Source organism: Lathyrus oleraceus, chromosome 2 (assembly GCF_024323335.1).
Source record: "Lathyrus oleraceus cultivar Zhongwan6 chromosome 2, CAAS_Psat_ZW6_1.0, whole genome shotgun sequence".
NCBI classification, from domain to species: domain Eukaryota; kingdom Viridiplantae; phylum Streptophyta; class Magnoliopsida; order Fabales; family Fabaceae; genus Lathyrus; species Lathyrus oleraceus.
Genome location: NC_066580.1, coordinates 419534463 through 419553689, shown reverse-complemented (window position 1 = coordinate 419553689; position 19227 = coordinate 419534463). Strand labels below are relative to the sequence as shown.

At 36.1% G+C, this 19227-nt stretch overlaps 1 protein-coding gene across 1 annotated transcript; it reads left to right on the top strand.

Moving 5' to 3' along the window:
* The first annotated feature begins 1847 nt into the window (after positions 1-1847).
* LOC127119867 (uncharacterized) lies at positions 1848-11343 on the top strand. Its single transcript, XM_051050226.1, has 23 exons — positions 1848-2121; positions 2409-2681; positions 2990-3058; positions 3139-3276; positions 3398-3515; positions 3662-3744; positions 4581-4676; positions 4974-5142; positions 5227-5369; positions 5488-5574; positions 5800-5985; positions 6529-6696; positions 6893-7013; positions 7116-7185; positions 7903-7990; positions 8108-8228; positions 8365-8558; positions 8663-8771; positions 9208-9342; positions 9617-9719; positions 9906-10079; positions 10502-10647; positions 10842-11343. Exons 1-23 carry the CDS (start codon positions 1918-1920, stop codon positions 11033-11035), a joined length of 3189 nt encoding a protein of 1062 aa, XP_050906183.1. The 5' UTR covers positions 1848-1917; the 3' UTR covers positions 11036-11343.
* Positions 11344-19227: the final 7884 nt, after the last annotated feature.

Here is a 19227-nt window from a genome sequence, read left to right as displayed (position 1 = left end):
GACAGTTGGGTATAAATCAAGAGAAATGACAATTCATGTATAAGGGGCATCCCGTGCATAATTACATGGGAGATTATATATGCTATGAAGTTTGATGAGTATCGAAGATTTGTCTGTCAAAATAAACAAAATTGGGATCCCTTCGGTCCCTGGTCGAATAACCGAGCAATCCAGATATCCCGAAGACAACTCTGAGTCCAGAGACATCAGTCTACCTCGACCCTGAGAAGCAGAACCTGGCGCATCCATTAGAGGTCGGTCGTCTCCTAACTCGGGGACTCTGTTTACCCAGATCAGCCGATAGTCAAGCTACTAAAACAACACATTTGAGGGCGAACAATCAATATATACCTGCAGCCAACCATAATATTAAATTAATGTATTTGTAAATTTATTGCTTATTTGCAATTGCTGATATAATTGTTAAATGCAAACTATATACATAAATGTATTGTTATTATATTCTTGTTGCTCCCCTATTTAGGGCACCAAAGTGTGAATGCACGTAACAGTGAGTCGGGGTACAACCAACACAATTGATGCTCAAAATAAAATTTGCAAGGGTGTTGTCGGAGACACTTTGCACGCCCGACTATAGCAATCAATTCTCCACAGAGCAGAGCGCGCCTAAAGATTTTAGGGGTGCTGTCGGAGACACTTTGCACATTCGACTACAACAATCAATTTTTCATATCGGCAAGCATGCTTAAAGATTTCAAGGGTGTTATCGGAGATGCTTTGCACTTCCCACTACAACAATCAATTCCCCACAGCGTCTGACGTGCCTAAAGATTTCAGGGGATCTGTTTGCACATCCGACTACAACAACCAATTTCCCTAGGAGTGCTGTCGGAGACACTTTGCACGTCTGACTACATCACTTAAATACCCCTTGTCAAAGAACTACACACATTCTTGCGTCGCTGACGCACCTCCCTTTGGATCTAGCCCATCCAAGGGACGTGAGTGGTGGAGCTTAGAGACGTTCACCTCGATCCGAGTTAGTCTATGGGGCAGGGATGCAGATCCTCTATCTTTGACTAGAGAATGATCCTCTATGACGCGGAGCGGCAATTCATAGTATGGTCATATATAGCTGGTTTCATACCCCACTTGTAAGTATGATTCCAAGCATAACCGCATTTAACTGAACTCTGCCTTATTCCTGTGATATGATGCAAAGCATGGTCGCATCTAGTCGGTTCCATGCAAAATCAATATAAGTGTGGTTCAAAGCATAAACGCTTGTACTTGAACTCGTGTATGGATTATGTGGTGCGCAATGAACGATGAGATATACAACAGCAAATTCGTCAATGTAGAAAAGTTGGTCGAGGACGTGAAACAAACCACTTGGAATTGGTTATTCAGAAAATCGAGCCTTCGTAGTTTGAGTCACATGTTTGATTTTGTTAGTTAGTATGGAATCTACTTTCCATATAATTTTGGGATTGGTTTGTAATAGAATATTCTCTACAAGAAGTGTTTTTAGTTCGGACTGGTCTGGAGTGGGTTTCATTCATGCATTGGATCAGTTGTAAAGCTAGCATTCCTTGTGCTAGACTTTTATTTATTTATTTTTAATTCAGTTTATTTTGCTTCTTAAAAAAAAGTAGAATTTATATTATTGGATAATTTGTTAACTTCTTTTTAAAGATCTTGCATAATGGAAAAAGATAAAAAAAGAAGTAAAAAATGATAGTTGATATCTATCCATTGTTAGATAGTTGGCAGAGATCATAAAATATTGTATTTGAAAACCACACAGTTTGTCCATGCACACATACGGAAAATACGGACTTGCCCTTTAACAAATACGGCGTCACACTATATCGTCACTTGTGTTTGAATATCATTTCTCAAAGACTGATTCTTCCACTCAAGTTCACCATAAATCAAATAGTTTATTGAATAATAATGGAGTATTATTTTAAAATAAAAATGACACTATTAAAGTCCACGATCACAGGAAACGATGGAAGCAGAATAAGCCTTGAGTTGCAGTTACATTGGCAGTTACAGAGTTGCCAAAGCCGGAGCGATTCCATTTTCACCGCCGTTGGCATCTCCGTTCAGTCATCACCGGAACAATCCACTTTCCTCTTCGATTATCACTCTCAGGTTCCTTCTTTGATTCTTCCACGTCACATTTCGGAACTTACAGTTACAGGTCCTTTTGCAAGCTACTACTAGCTCTATCTTTGAATTTGGAATTCCTTTTTAGTCATTGCATGCTTTAATCGCCGATCGACATGAACTACTTTCTTTGAAGCTTAAGTAGCTTATTCATCAATTTCACTTTATTTTTTGCGGATTGTAGTTATGATTACTGTGTTCTGAATTTCATGTTATTTTTACACTATAATCGTTTTTGTGTGTTTACTGCTTATGCTATTTTTGGCTTGCAGAAGAAATTTATTGAAATGGCTAATTACGAAGGACAAGTCTCTAGTGGAAGTACCGATGTGAGATCATTGGGGAATATGATTTTTGAGCCTATTTTGGATGATGGAGTGTTTCGATTTGATTGTTCTGCAGATGATAGAGATGCAGCATATCCTAGTATTTCTTTTCTGAATAGTAGGGATAGAGAGACTCCCATCACTAATAATACTCACAAGGTTCCTTCTTATACCCCTACCTTTGAGTGCCTTCTAGACCAGCAAGTTGTCCAACTCGAGGTCAGTTGCTCCGTCTTTTATAGTTTCTGCTAGCTTAAAGCGAATATGCTCGGAGTTATTGTTCATTAGCTAATTTTACAAAACACTTCAAATTCAATATGGTAGCGATAAGCTATAAGTTATCTTATTCGGAAATCTTACATTTTCTCTGAGAGAGTCTAAATGTTGGTTACCTTTTAGCTTAATCTATTGTTTGTTTGTTTGTTTATCTTTTATTCTCTTTTAATTTTTGTTGTGGCCTAATTTTCTGCTTAAGCAATTCCATGTCCTTTGTCTTCAAAGGTTGATTGAGTTTGCTTTCAAACCAGCTACCTATAGGTACCTCCCTCTATGGAACTGGAGAAGTTGGTGGACAACTTGAGAGAACAGGCAAAAGAGTAAGTAGCCATAGGAAATTTTTGTTTCAAATAGATTTTCTTATTATATATAGACTCATCAGTTATAATTTTATTTTAAGGGTTTCACATGGAACACGGACGCGTGGGGTTATGGTCCTGAAACTGCATCCTTATACCAATCACACCCATGGGTTTTAGCTGTTCTTCCAAATGGAGAGGCCCTAGGAATTCTTGCTGACACTTCAAGGCGCTGCGAGGTAATGTTAAATTTAGCTTTTTGTCATTTCTCGAGGTTAACCTTGAAGAGACATATCATGCAAGTGCTTTTATAATGATGTAATGCTCTGCTTGATGGTCTTTTCCTGTGTTCATAAGTAGATAGATCTGAGGAAAGAATCAATAGTACGTTTCATTGCTCCATCCTCATACCCTGTCATTACATTTGGTCCTTTTGCTTCACCTACAGAGGTTTTGATATCTCTATCAAAAGCAATTGGTAATTTTCTAAACAAAAACTTCGACTAAAAGTAATATAGCTTAACACATGTATTAGAGGTGAATGTTGTACAAAATTTTCCAGCGTGATCATTTACTTCATTTTGGTGGTGAAAGATACATCCTTACATATTCTTTTATCATCAGGAACTGTGTTTATGCCGCCAAAGTGGTCACTAGGTTATCAACAATGCCGTTGGAGCTATTTATCTGATCAGAGAGTTCTGGAGGTACTTCGTGCTACTCCTACTCTTTCCCAAAAGTGATGAACCAAGGATTAATAGCATTTACAGATGTAGAAAGCTTGAGCTGGAGATGCAGTATATAACACGTGTTCCAACTTCTTACTGCTGTTGACTGTTGTTATTTGTTTGGATAAGAGACAAGGAAATCTTTTTAAGATCTATCTAAAATTTTGATGCACATCATACCAGATATATTGCATGCTTATATGTTTATGTATTGTAGACATTCAAGTTTTCATTTCTATCATCCCGTATGTTCCGACTGTCCATTGCTTGTTAGTTTTGCAAAAGAATGCTTCATATTTTATTTAGGGTTAAATATATTTTTCGTTCCAACGAAGTTACTAAATTTTTCTCCAAAACCATATAAAAAAATTGCAACTTTAGTCACAACAAAATCATCTTGCAAGCACTTTTAGTCGTCAACATGTATTTTTTTGAATATCTTTTAAAAAACTACATAATTTTGAATGATGTTTTTACATACATGTTTAGAACATTATAAAAATTCCCTCCACAAAAAGAGTTCAAAATTTGATTTCTAAGTCCAAAATTTTGTTACTTCTATCTTTAGTTTTAGGTGTTCATAAAATTCATATTTAATTCATTCTAAGTTTTTATGATTTTTTTTATAATGTTCGAAAACATGCCTGACAAAAATCATTAAAATAAAAAATATATTCTGACTTAACATCAAAGACTAAAACTGTTTGCATGATAGGTTTGTAGGGACTAAAAAGTAGGAATGAAAAACAAAATTTTGTAATTTTATAGGGACTAAAAGTATGGTTAATGCTCCATTAACAATTGAACATTTGCAGGTTGCAAAAACATTTCGGGAAAAGAGCATACCTTGTGATGTGATATGGATGGATATCGATTACATGGACGGTTTTCGTTGTTTTACCTTTGACAAGGCATGTTCTTCCTCTGCAATCAGTAATCAATTTACAGTGTCATTGTTTTGATTTTCACATAAGGTGTTCTTAGTTGTGCTCATGAATTGTTCAAGTGATGAGTACGTGTAGTCTGCAACTCATAAGTTCAAATGATGCATTGCATAATTTTCCTTCGGTGCCTAGCATTAGTTCTCTAACTAGCATTTGTAATTTGGAAAATTCTAAGTTAAACTTTTGGTTCTGGCTGGCTGGCAAATTGTAATGTCTATAGCAATAATATTTTGCCTAAAACGTAAGTATTATGCTATCATTCAGGAGCGCTTTAAGGATCCCAAGTCTTTAGTGAAAGATCTCCATTATAGTGGTTTCAAAGCTATTTGGATGCTTGATCCTGGGATAAAGCAGGAAAGGGGTTATTTTGTATATGATAGTGGTTCTGAAAATGACGTTTGGGTCCAAAAGGCAGATGGAACACCTTTTGTTGGTATATTTTCTTCACGCATTAGTACTTTATCTCTATGTCCTTTTTCCTTTTGGTGATGCATTGAGCCCATATATCCATTCTCAGGGGACGTGTGGCCTGGGCCTTGTGTCTTCCCTGACTATACACAGTCAAACGTTCGTGCATGGTGGGGAAGTTTAGTTAAAGACTTTGTTTCCAATGGCGTTGATGGTATATGGAATGATATGAACGAACCGGCTGTCTTTGAGGTAACTATAATCTCTTTGGTTTCTTTTCTCAAAATAAGAAACAATATGTTCCAAGTCTCACTATTTGAGACTATTGATAAGTCCCGTTTCAACCTTTTAAAATTTCTTTCTTTTCCAGGTTGCAATGAACACAATGCCTGAGAGTAATGTTCATAGAGGTGATGGTGACCTTGGAGGTTGTCAGAATCATTCTTTCTATCATAATGTGATAATCCTTCCCCTTTACGATTTTCGAGTCACGTATCAATTTACCATAAATTTGTGGACAATGCTTACATGTAAAATGCACTTTGATCATGTAAATGTAATAAGATGCGGGGCTTGATTCTGATGTTTCTTTATGAATTTATAGTTGTTGAGTTTTTTATGCCTTATCCTGTACTGTGGCGCATACTGAACTTTTATTATTTACTATGACTTTTCCCTATAGGTGTATGGTCTGCTGATGGCAAGATCAACCTATGAAGGCATGAAACTAGCTAATGAAAATAAGCGTCCTTTTGTTCTCACCAGAGCTGGATTTAGTGGCAGCCAAAGGTATGCTGCAACATGGACTGGAGATAATCTTTCAACCTGGGAGCATCTTCATATGAGTATCTCCATGGTACTTCAGCTGGTAAGGATCTTAGGAGTATAACTGCTAATTCCCTTGAACAACATTGTCATTCGATACTCTCTTGACACCATTCAGTTCTGCAGCTTTTTGTGAAGCATGATTTAAGCATTCGTAGTCATTTCCTCGTCACAACTTATTTAATGCACTTCTACCTATGCATTTATTTGGTATATTGGATTGGATACAGTGTATTTATAGCTAGATATAAGTTGTTATGCCAATTACTTACTCAAATGAGGAACTAAACCTTTAACTGCACATTATTGGAGTTGTGGTTATGATTTATTCTTTAGGACGCTGTTGGCACATGATCTTATTGTCGGTTTCCTTTTTAGAACTATATGCTGTGAGAGCTAGCGTTTCTTCTTCAAGGAAAACAATTCACATGTTTTTTCCAAAGTGTTTGAATATGTAGATCAGTGCCAGGTGAATGAAGATGGAATTCTCTTGTTATGATGTAGTGTTTATATCAAATCTAACTATAAACAGTCGCATTAAATACATTTTCAAATTTTCTTCATAATTTGAATTTGTTGTGTTCAGGGACTCAGTGGTCAGCCACTTTCAGGTCCTGATATTGGTGGATTTGCCGGCAATGCAACACCAAGGCTTTTCGGAAGGTGGATGGGTGTAGGATCCTTGTTTCCGTTCTGCCGAGGACATTCTGAAGCTGAATCCACCGACCATGAACCCTGGTCCTTTGGGGAAGAGGTTGGATCAACTTTAGCTGCATAGAATCAATCAATATAATTGTTCCAACTTGTCATATAGTGGACATTTATGTGAACTCCAAGATGACTAATTCAACCCTCATAATTCTACTCCTCATTTAACAAAATGGTGTTCTGTAGTTTCAAATTACTTATATGCTAAAACTGTGCATTACTAATTCAGCTCTAATTTTTAGTGTGAAGAAGTTTGCCGATTGGCATTGAAGAGGCGCTACCGCCTTATCCCCCTTATCTATACACTTTTTTATTTTGCACATACAAGGGGCACTCCAGTGGCAACCCCTACTTTCTTTGCTGGTGAGTTCTTGTTCTGTTGATTACTTCTAATGTCTTTGGTTTCATGAATGATATTTGAACTTTCTTCTTATGCATCATGAATATTTCTTTTTTCTTTTGCAGATCCAAAAGATCCTAGCTTGAGGAAACTTGAAAATTCATTTTTGCTTGGTCCAGTTTTAGTTTATGCAAGGTTATTCTACTTCCTAACCCTGTTTATCATCAATCAATCTAGATTACACTGCTATCTTATGAGAGATGTCTTTGCACAAATTAGGCTTCGTTTTCCTTATACTATTATGCATTTTAGTGGGAAAAAATGATATAGCTTTTAGTCATTGAGAAAGGGGGAATGATAGGAAAAGGAAATTACAAGTCATCGTTTCTAGCTGTAAAAGAAGAGTCATTTTTGTCATAGTGAATCTCCTGGTAAACCGTCCATCCTTCCTTTTCTTTTATAAGCAATATCAACAATGATGAAGGTGCTGCACCTGGTGGTGGTGGTGGTGGTGGTGGTGGTTCACTCTTGTGAATTGTTCTCCAAGCTTCTGGTTTCAATCAATTGATATTTGAATCTGCTGAAACTTCTAAAACTGAAATTTAAGTCTTGTCTGAATTGGATAATTCAAATCTTAATCTAATCTAAAATAATAGTCACTGTCCTTCCATACAAACTTCTACACTAATGTCAATTTTTATATCTTTTTTGAGACTCGAGATACATTATCACTATCTATGAGCATATTCTACAGGTTTACGCATGTGTGTTTTTTGGTATTTAAGTTGAAACACTTTATCCCGACAATGTCCATTTGGCATTGTAGAGGCAAATATTGGAAGAGTAATTTTTTTCCTCATTTATTACCTTACAAGTTGTGCTGATTTAATGTCTTGTTTTTATCTTGATCAGCACCACGCCCAATCAGGGGTTGGATAAGTTGGAGGTTACTCTACCAAAGGGGATATGGCTGGGTTTTGATTTCAGTGATTCACATCCGGTATTTTTTGCTGCTCATTTTGTTTGTATTTTATTTTAGTAGGACGGATAATCATATGTTTTTTATTTTTATTATCTTTACGAAAAAATAATTTTTATTCTGTTTGGGGCATGTCAGGATTTGCCAGCTTTATATTTGAAAGGGGGCTCAATTATTCCTGTGGGCCTCCCTCTTCAACATGTTGGAGAAGCTTCTCCATCAGACGAATTGACACTTCTCGTTGCTCTAGATGAATATGGTAAGTCCATGCATTCAATTTGACCTTGCATGTTTGAATACAATAAGTCAATAACTGATATTTTAATAAGGTCTTTACTCGTCAGATTAGTGTTTGCTCTTAAAGACTGTATGAACAAGATTTAAATCATTGACAGGTAAAGCTGAAGGTTTTCTATTTGAGGATGATGGTGATGGATATGAATTCACTAAGGGAAATTATTTATTAACACGTTATGTGGCTGAACTTCAATCATCGGTTGTTACTGTGATTGTGCACAAAACTGAAGGATCATGGAAAAGACCTACACGCCACCTCCACATTCAATTATTACTAGGTGGGGGTGCAATGGTATGTGAGTTCTCATAAGAGGAAACTTTGAAGAAAATGAAACATGAATCTATCTTTTACCGGGCACTTATCTTAATATTTAAACAATTTGGTTTTCTAAACAGCTTGATACATGGGGAGTGGATGGGGAAGTTCTGCATGTAAATTTGCCTTCAGAGGAGGAGGTGTCGAAGCTGGTATTGACTAGTGAGAAAAAATACAAGGAACAATTGGGTACGCGCTTGTTCAAATCTTTACCTGGTCAATTTATGAGTATCATCCTGTATGTTACACTAAAATTATTATTTTCTTCACCATCCTTTTATTTTCTGATCTGCATTTTATCCTGTGGTATAATTATTGTGTTTTCTAGTTTATCCCTTGAAAATAGGCCGGCTTTTGAAAGATATAATATGACATCTATCACACATTATTCTTGGTTTGGATATTTATCTTGCTATTTCTGTGCTACACTATCCATAGTTTTACCTGTCATATGGGTTTTCCCCTCTCTGAGAATCAAGACTTTATTGCATCGGTTTTAGTATTTATTTCTGCGTATTATATTACATATTACTTCCAAGTTGTATCTAATACGCATGCAATGCAAGTATTGTAAAAATGTCAAATCTGTATCAAGTTATGCCACCACTTTCTGAATGTTTTGCAGAAAAAGCAATTCAAATTCCTGATGTAGAAGACATAGTTTCAAGAACTCCTATTGAACTGAAAAGTAGTGACTGGCTTCTTAAAGTTGTTCCCTGGATTGGGGGTAGAATCATCTCCATGATGCACTCTCCTTCAGGTAAATTGATTATCCATTAGCACTATATAATCTTTTAAATATTTGTGAATGTACAATAAATTCCTGAAGCTTGCCATTTTCTTTTTAATCAAAAATAATCTTAGATGTAGTAGAAGTTTTCTATTGTAGACTCAGTGACTAAGTCCAGTGTCGCTGTACCTGGATGAAATATTTTGTTTTATAATGTCCATTTCCTAATGCAACATGGATGGAATATTTTGTTTTATAATATCCATTTTATTATTATTCATCACAATAAACTATGTGTTTTCAGGAACACAGTGGCTCCATAGAAGGATTGAAATCAGTGGCTATGAGGAGTACAGTGGTACAGAGTATCGTTCTGCTGGGTGTTCTGAGGAATATTCTATAATCAAGTAAGTTTCCCTTGTACTTCACTGCTTCATTGGGGAAACATTATTGTTGAAGATCCATCAAAGGCCATTGTAAATCTTGTATATGCTCTTCTGCTATCATGTTCTTTTATTCTCACTCCACCCTTTCTCTGCTGTACATTTTTGTACTCAACATGTCCTTCTTGGCAAACTTATTTTCCATTGCAGTCGAGAACTTGAGCATGCTGAAGAGGAGGAATCTGTGGTATTGGAGGGTGATATTGGTGGAGGATTGGTTCTTCAACGGAAGATATATTTTCCAAAGAACGCTGCCAACATCATCCAAATAAACTCTAGCATAATAGCACACAGCGTCGGAGCTGGTACCGGAGGGTTCTCAAGGTTTTATTTGAAACTTGTCTTGTACCTTGATAATATTAGCATGCATCTCATTTATGATAATTGTTGAAGTAAGAGGGTTTTAAATGAGGAGAAGAGTGAGAAGTTATATTGTTGACATTATTGGTCACAAAAGACCAAGTACTAGTCACTATTTATACTAATACTAGATTTCTAATTGGCTGGAGCTAATTAGAAGACTGTATTTGATTTGTATGAGTATGACATTTTTTTTCTGAGCGTTAGGATTCTAGTGGAAAGTTGAGGTTCAGATGAACCCAGCTAAATATGTTTTACATTCTCAGTAACTACAGAAATTCTTAATATATCCCTGTTATCTATTATTTTCTCTACTAAAACTACTTAGACTCTTGCTGCTTCAGAGGCTCTAATTTCAACTATGCTTCCTTATATATATTCTGCAGGTTGGCATGCTTAAGAATTCACCCAACATTCATTCTTTTGCACCCATCAGAATCTTTTGTCTCATTTACTTCAGTTGATGGATCAAAGCACGAAGTCTTTCCAGATGGTAGAGAGCAAATCTTCGAAGGACGCCTTATTCCCAATGGTAATGATCATTTTAACCCTTTACCGACCTTAAAACACTTTAATCTTAGAATGTGATGACAGTCTTCAGACGGGCAAGTAGGCAAGAGAGTTTAAGAGACATGAAGTCAAGATGTTTATTTATTCAAGCAATAATAATCAATAGTATTAGACAACTCATCCCATCATAGAATTTTAATTAAAATTTCATTTCAGGTGAGTGGAGGTTTGTTGATAAACGTCTTGGCTTGGCACTGGTTAATCGATTTAATGTTAACGAGGTATTGAAGTGTATTGTTCAATGGGATTCTGACACTGTCAACCTGGAACTTTGGTCCGAGAACAGATGTGTATCAGAGCAATCTCCTATTCAAATTTCTCATCAGTACGAGGTCATACGAATTCCTTGATCTTTTAGTTGGTTACCAGGCAAGGTGTCAGACTGTTTTAAACGGAAGAATAGTGCTACTACAAGTCATTATGTATATAAAAATCATGTACCTAAATTCAAGCGTTATTTCGTTCTCCTTTTTCACTTGATGCATGTTTGGTTGGACTTTGTTAATTAAATAAAATGGATGGAGTTGTGGAGGAGGAATGATAAGAACATATTTGCACTTAGCTTATTAGAGTTGTATTTGTTAGAGTTTAGTGTAGAAAAATGAGATCAACATAAGTGTAAGTGTAGTACTTGTTATTCATTGAAGCTTTTGTGCCATATTGGTTTGCTGGCAAGCCAAGCATTAAGAAACTATATTTACAAACTAACTAACTGGCAACTAACTCTTAAATGAATTAGCCAACTTGAATCAAAGTTCAACATCCTCCCTTAATTTAAGTTCTCCAATGATATCACACCAATCTTCTTTCTAAGTCTTACAAACCATCTTTTACTCTCCTTGTTTTTGAATGTCTCCCTGATCTCTCTATTTATGAATTTTGCAACCCTTTGAAATGGTACAATCTCCCTCCTTATCTTATTACGAGTCAAATGATAATCGGAGGTCTCTGTAATCATTCTCTCACTACTACTAGTATCCATAATAGGAAATTCCATCTCAAACCGAGTCTTTTCCGCCATAGTTTCTGAAAGCTTCATCCCTAGGTCTTTACTCTTCTTCCCCTGACGGGACTCACTGAAAGTAATACATATGTAATTGATGAACTTCTATCCATCAGGTTTCACTCCCAACAACTCATAACTCTTACTATTGAAGAGATAATCACACCTTTATCATCAAGCTGAATTAACTTGATTTGCACAATACGGAAAAGCTTTGGCGATCTTTGAATAAGAGTAATTTTTCAGGTTTTCTACTACAAACTACCGTAGGTGTTTGTATGTTTATTCATGTAAATGAACACATGCCAACAAGGTAAGATTCTTTGACCTCGACCTTACTCTAGAAACTCAATGATAATTCAACGATAACATGCGTTTTCATCCCTTGTCTTATGCAAAATTCATTAAAGTGCTCCAAAACAACCTCCAGACATCCACCATGCCTTCACCTCAAATCTCATAGCTAGTTCTTTTCATGAATGTCTTCACTAGATGACGATGAATGAATAACAACATTGGAATCTTCTAAAATATATAAGCCACATATTTTAGACCCTTTAGCTACGATCATCTCACCTTGTGAAATCTTCAAAACCCAATGCTCAACTCTAGTGTAATAACCTATATCATCAAACATACTTATGGATAACAAATTTCGCCTGAACTCTGGAACATACATCACTTTGTGAATAAGAAATGCACAATCATAGAATATTTTAAGTTTGACTGTACGAATACCATGAACTTTGCAAGCCTTATTGTCACCAAAGAGAACTACTCCACCTTGCTCCAACATCAAAGTCTCAAAGTATTCTTTTCTTACACACATGTCGAAAGAGGAATCTGAGTCTATGACTCAATCCTCTCCAGTATCCAAACTCGACGCCACTAGTACACCAACACTTTCATAACTATCCTCATCTGAGGCAACTGCAATTTAAACAGAACCATCATTTCCCCTCCTCCCTGGACAATGCGTCATAAAGTGACTAGTTTGTTTACTAGTAAATAATTTTACCTTTCACTTGTCAAACCTCTTTAATTATGACATTCCTTTACGCTCATTTTCTCCTATTAATACGCTTAAGCCTTCACCACTATCGTCAACAACAGTAGAGTCTTGTCCTAATAATCAATCTTCACTTCAATATTCTCCGGATCATCAATGATCATGTGAAATATTGTCAACTGCTCCATTATAGATTTGTTATATACCATTTGAAATGAGTAAAGCTTTTGTTTTAGACATAACATATGAGGCAAATACTTGTTCATATACAATGATTCAAGTTTTACCCACATCGAAGTAGCAATCTTCTCCCTGAAAATTTCCCTTAGAACTTTATCACCAAGGTAAAAGATAATGACACTCTTGGTCTTATCCATCATCTCGGTCTTCTCTGTGTGTGTTATGCATGCATGCATTAATTCCTCACACTTCAATGCTTCAATATGTTTCTCTTGAGTTAAGATTGCTTGCATATTCACTTTTCACAATCCAAATTTGTTATCTCCGAAAAACTTCTTGATCTCCCATTTACCCACATGGCTCACTTGTAAACAATACTCCTTTGTCGCATGGTGGGCGTCCTTCGTTGTGAAAAACTGGTTGAATAATTCAAAGCATTTCAAAAGAATTATTTATAGTTCAAACACACACAAAATTTTAATACGTGGGTACAACGAGAAATTACAACCAAAATAAATAGCCTAAAGAAACATAATAACCTGCCACTACGGCTCCAACGTCTTCCGTTTCCGTCGACATTCTTGCTTTTTGGCTTTCTGATTTATGTTAATCTTGAAACATGATTTATTTCTCTTCATCACTCAATGGTTTTAAGACATACTTCTGACACTCCCCCCTATTCTTCTCAAACTCAATGAGTTGACTATATTATTCTTGGAGATTTTTTCACTAATTTTCAAAATCTACTTAACATTTGCGCGAATTTGAAAAATCCTTAGCGATACCGGAAATTCCAAATTCTCTCCCAGAAATTTCAAAATTTCTGTGAATTTCATTTGAATTTTTATTGGGAATTTCAGAAATTCTGCGCACCAAAAACTAATAGTTGAGCAGGGGCAGTTCCATGCACCCCGTAGCATCTGACGCAGGGGTGAGATCAGACGAACAACCCAGAGATGATGTTGAGGTTGTTCATGCTTAGGAGGTGCATGTTCAGGATATTCATGACTTAGCGGTCGAGACATATGCGATACATATTGCTGTTGAGATTGCTGATGAGGTATCAGATAAGGCGGTCTAGCCAGATGCCCTTGTTGCAGATAAGGTGGTCCATCCAGATGTTGTTATTGCTGATGAGGTGGCTGGCACAAATCCAGTCCCTTCTACTACTGCTGATACAGAGGTTATGGCTCCGTCGACGGAGCTGTCCGGGCACACTAATGGAGCATTCTCGAGAGGACCCATTGACCGGTCGGTGCTTACCAAGTATTCTGAACATGTAGCATACCGACTATGGCAGGGAGATGTATATATATGTTATGTTTAAATTTAATTTATTTATTATTGTTCCATGATATGTTGAAACCTAACGGATAATTTTTTAAACTTTGTTTGTTACAGGTCTGTCCCACGTTGAAGGTGACATCCCACTGGTCAAAGATGAAGAACTTACCCAAGACTTCGATGCCTAAGCAGGTCAAGTGAGTTGTACATCATTTTGATATCCTCGTATTCTCCGACTGGTCACTTACCATGCTCGACGTTTCACTTCTTACTGCTTTTGTTTAGCGATGGCACAATGAGACATCTTCCTTTCATGTTCCATTTGGGGAGATGACTATCACTTTGGATGATGTCTCCTCATTGTTCCATCTTCCCATCGCCGACAGATTCTTAACGGCTCCTGTTATTAGCCTGTCGCTTGCATGTATGGTGGTTGTATGATATTTAGGACTTTCTGAGGAGGCCGTGTTGGAGGAGTTTGAGTTTAACAGGGGAGTTCACCTTCGCATGTCTTGGCTTCAGGGTAGGTACGAAGAGCTTGTTGAGGCACATATGTATGAGGTTGTCGCTAGGGCATACATGCTACATCTAGTAACATGTACTCTTTTGCGGACAAGTCTCATGTTTATATTGACGCTCAGTACATGTGCATGTTCAGTAGCCTTGACGATACCAATTGGGCTTGGGGGTGTGTTGCGTTGGTCATCATATATACAACACTTGGAGTTGCAACTTCCTTTGAGACCAGACAACTTACTGATTATTTGAGTTTATTACATGTATACTTAAAATTATTATTTGTAGTTTATTTCTTATTTAATTGTTACGAATAACATTTCTTTTTTGGTTTATATGCATAAAATGAAAATGCATGAATGTATGAATGTATTTTTAGTTTTTAGGGAATCCGAGAATTATCGTCAATTGTAGAGTATAGAAGTAAAGACAGAAGAGGAAACCAATATGGGAAAAAGAGAAAAGGATTTATGTATCTATTAACTGATATGTATATGTTCTTTGTGGTTCTATATTTTTTTGAATATTCAACAATGACTATAAATTTGGGATTCACTGAAAATGATGCATATGGCTTTTTTATGTGGATGGAATGCAAATAGATATGCAATATTTTTATTTAGATGGTTCAAAGGTTTAATGATGCAATCTTTTAGGCTCAAAAGTTTAGTATATATATGATGATGCAATAATAGTATGCGATAATATAGGTTTACCAAAATCTTCTATGGCTGTCTCCATATTCCTCATGTAACATTCGCAAGCCACTTGTTGATCTCCTCGGGTGGTGCCCACTCTTCCATCTAGGAGCAAATATTTCAAGGTTAGACACCGGGTGGATACGACTTCCCCTAGGGCATTGATGGTCGGGGGGCCCATGATGATGTTGTATGGTGACATGGTGTCCATGATGAGGCAACCAACGTCGATGGTTTTGGTGTTAACTTCCTTGATGCAGATGGTTTTTACGGCCACATAGCCCATTATTTGTACAAGTTTGCCTGATAATCCTATTAGAGAGCCAGTGAATCTTTATATGTAGTCGAGGCTCAATTGTAACTTCTGAAAGACATCCCAAAAAAGGACATTGGCATAGCTTCCCGGGTCTATCAGGATGCCCCTGATATCCCAGTTTCCATGTTGAACGGTGATGACCAAGATATCATTATCGTGAGGGTTGGTGCCAAAAGCATCCTCTTTAGAGAAAATGTTGTTGACCCATTGATCAGTGCATTTTGGATGCACGTTCTTCCATGTTTGTACTTAAGCATTTCTTCGGTTTGCTTTGATTATTTTTATGTTTTAATGTGTTTTCATAATTTATGTTATTTTTGCACTTATTTAATTTTCGTATTTAATTTTCAGCATTAGCAGCTTTCGCGAGAAAAATCATACCTTGAGCTAGGAGTATCGGATTGAGACGTGCTACCAGTTGATGGAAAGCTAAGAAAAAGATCTACAACTTTTGTTCATAAGTCGAGAGCTGAATCAGACTGTAGCAGGGCCAGAAAATTCGTTGAAGTTGCAGCATTAGTTTTATTTAAGTTTTGGGTCATTAGTTTTGGGCTTGGGTTATGTTTTCGATCCAGTTGGGTTGTAAACCAAATTCCTTATTTTCCATATACCTAGCAGCCGCATAACAAAAGGAATCACTATTCACGAAATACTTGAAAGCTTTGACAAGAATTCTCATGAATAACTAATCGATCCAAACAATTTGTTGTATTCGGGTTCCGATACCTTGAGATTTTAGTAATTCTTATTCAGGTTTTTTATTCCTTTTAATATTAATATATGTATTTTGTTTGCTTAATCCGATTTACATATGTTATATTGATTTAATCCGATTGATTGTGTGATCCTAACTATAGTCACGATTTCGTTTGCTTAATTCGTTATCGAGTCCGTTTAATTCATGTTTGCTTAATTCATGAAACTTAATCCCGTTTGCTTAATTTGGATAATAGGAACATACAACTTATACTATCAATTACGCTTGTCAGTTGATATTATAATCGAATAGGAATAGTTAACCTGCGGTTGGAATTACGATAGTCGATGATAGGCAAAGACCGAATCAGTAAATTTTTGCTACAGCTTATTTCAATAATCACTTATTTTAATCTATTTTTTTAATTGAATCCTAAACCAACCAAAACCCCATTAATCGTTACTATCATTGGTTAATTCATTCAAGAATCCTTGTGAGAACGATAATCCGAGTCAATTTGTCGCTAACTACGTTTTGTCAAAAATACTCGTTTATGATCCGCGCGCGACAGCGGATCAAATTAGCGTCGTTGCCGGGGATTCTTGTCGAATTAGCCAATAGTTTAGTTTTAAGTATTGTGTGTTTTGTTGTTCTGCAATTTCCTGTTATTTTTCCGAATTTTTCTACAGTTTCGCGTTCGGAGTTGCGTCTAGAGTCAGAAAAAAACTGGTTTTTGGAAAATTTGTGTTTGATTGTATAAGTTTTTTTCCTACTGGAAGCAGAAAAATCGTGCGATCAATACTCCCTTACTCTAACAATAACATTTTCATCATTCACACAATTCAATCAAATTTTATGGGTTTAAAATCAACATTTTCATCATTCACATAATTCAATCAATTTTCATTAGTTTAACAATAATATTTTCATCATTCACACAATTCAATCAGAGTTCATGGGTTTAACATCAACATTTTCATCATTCACACAATTCAATCAAATTTTGTGGATTTAATAACATTTTCATCATTCACACAATTCAATCAAATTTTATGGATTTAATAACATTTCAATCATTCACATAATTCAATCAAATTTCATTGATTTAACAACAGAAAAATTTTGATATGTCAAAAATTTCCAAACTTCCACTTCAAATTTCTCCAAGTTCCAAGCTCCAAATGAAAAAGTGTTGAACATGAAAGTTGTTCCTATTGATCTCACCTTTCCAAAGAGCTCAAGTTCATTCATTTTGGACAAGAAATGCATAGTCTGCACATGGCTTAAACAGGGTAACATCACTTGGCAATGATCAAACTTCAAGCATCAATATGCATTTTCCTTGCAATCCAAGCTTAGTTCAGAGCATCTGATATTCATTTATGGACCCCAAGCAATCATTTCATGGGCCTATGCGCGCCCATGCACACTTGCATCACCATTTGCCAAAATTAGAAAGTGAATTGGAGTGTGCAATTATCAACCATTTCAGCTATAAATAGAGCTTCAATTGCTCAGAAATTCACACACCTTCGCGCCAACTTTGATCCCCCATTTCAAACCCTCACTTCGCAAAGGATAAGCCTGAAAAATTCTCTTGAATTTGTGCTTGAATTTCCACTATTTTGAAATTCAATTCTCCAGGAATCCATAGCTTCTTAACCATTCAATCCTTCTCCTGCAAGCAAGTGGAGTGAGATCAAGCACAAGCAAGATCAAGATCAATTGAATCCAGACCTCCATTGAAGGTATTTTCCAGAAATTTTAAACTCTTCGATTCTCTCAAATTCTTGCTCAATTCTATTGATTCTTTGGTTGTCTGAAGTCCTACCAATATAGGCAAGAAGTTTGAGTTGCTTTGAGGTCAAATCGAAGCAACTCAGTTCATGTACCTCAAATTTCAACTCCATGTATCTCTCAATATACTTGGAGTTGGAGTGAATGGAGGTCAGATTTGAGCCCTGTGCCATTTTTTCTTTAAGATCATGTCCTTGTTTTTCATTTTGGTGATGGTTCATGATGGACCAGTCTGGTGAGGTCCACTGGAGAAGATGATCAGAGCTCTGGCTCCGGCGATGAGTTGGCAAAGCTCTGAACCACATGATCTGTTCCTTTTGTTCTAATCCTGAGCGTTGGTTTTGATTACCAAAGTTGCCACGCGCTGACTAAGGTCTACGGTGGATAGCGCGCTCTTGGCCACTTGATCTGCCACCTCAATTAATGAGGGAGATCAAGTGGTCCACGTATTTTTGATTTTCTGAATTTTTATTTTAATTTCATTATTTTCAATAATTCATATTAAATTCACTATTGATCCAAAAAATATGGGACTTTCACCAAAAAAATTCAAATATTTTTCTCTTTCATATTCTGAATTAAAATTATTTTTTGGATCATTATTAATATTTTTCATGAATTAATTGATTTCGCATTTGTTTTTAATTGTTTAAAAATATTTTTAAATGTCCAAAAATTATGAAACTTTTTCTCCAAGGTCCTTTGACCTTGTTTGACCTATGATAAATCTCATGGCCATTTCTTTGGTGTTTTGATGAGATTTTAGGAATTGGACAAAACATATTTGATTTAAATGCACTATTTTATTATTTTTAATTAAATAAATGCCAATTATTTTTGTTGACCACTTGTATTGACTTGTTTGAGTTTGCTTGTTGTTGTTGGGCATTGGTCAAGGTTGATTTAACTTTGTCAAAGTAATATCATTGGATTTAGGGGATTGATGGAATGTACATTCCATCTCCCAAAATGAATGAATGATATTAATTTGGTAAAAGTCCTCCTTTGACCAATTTGTGATTTCATTCATCCCTTTCCCACT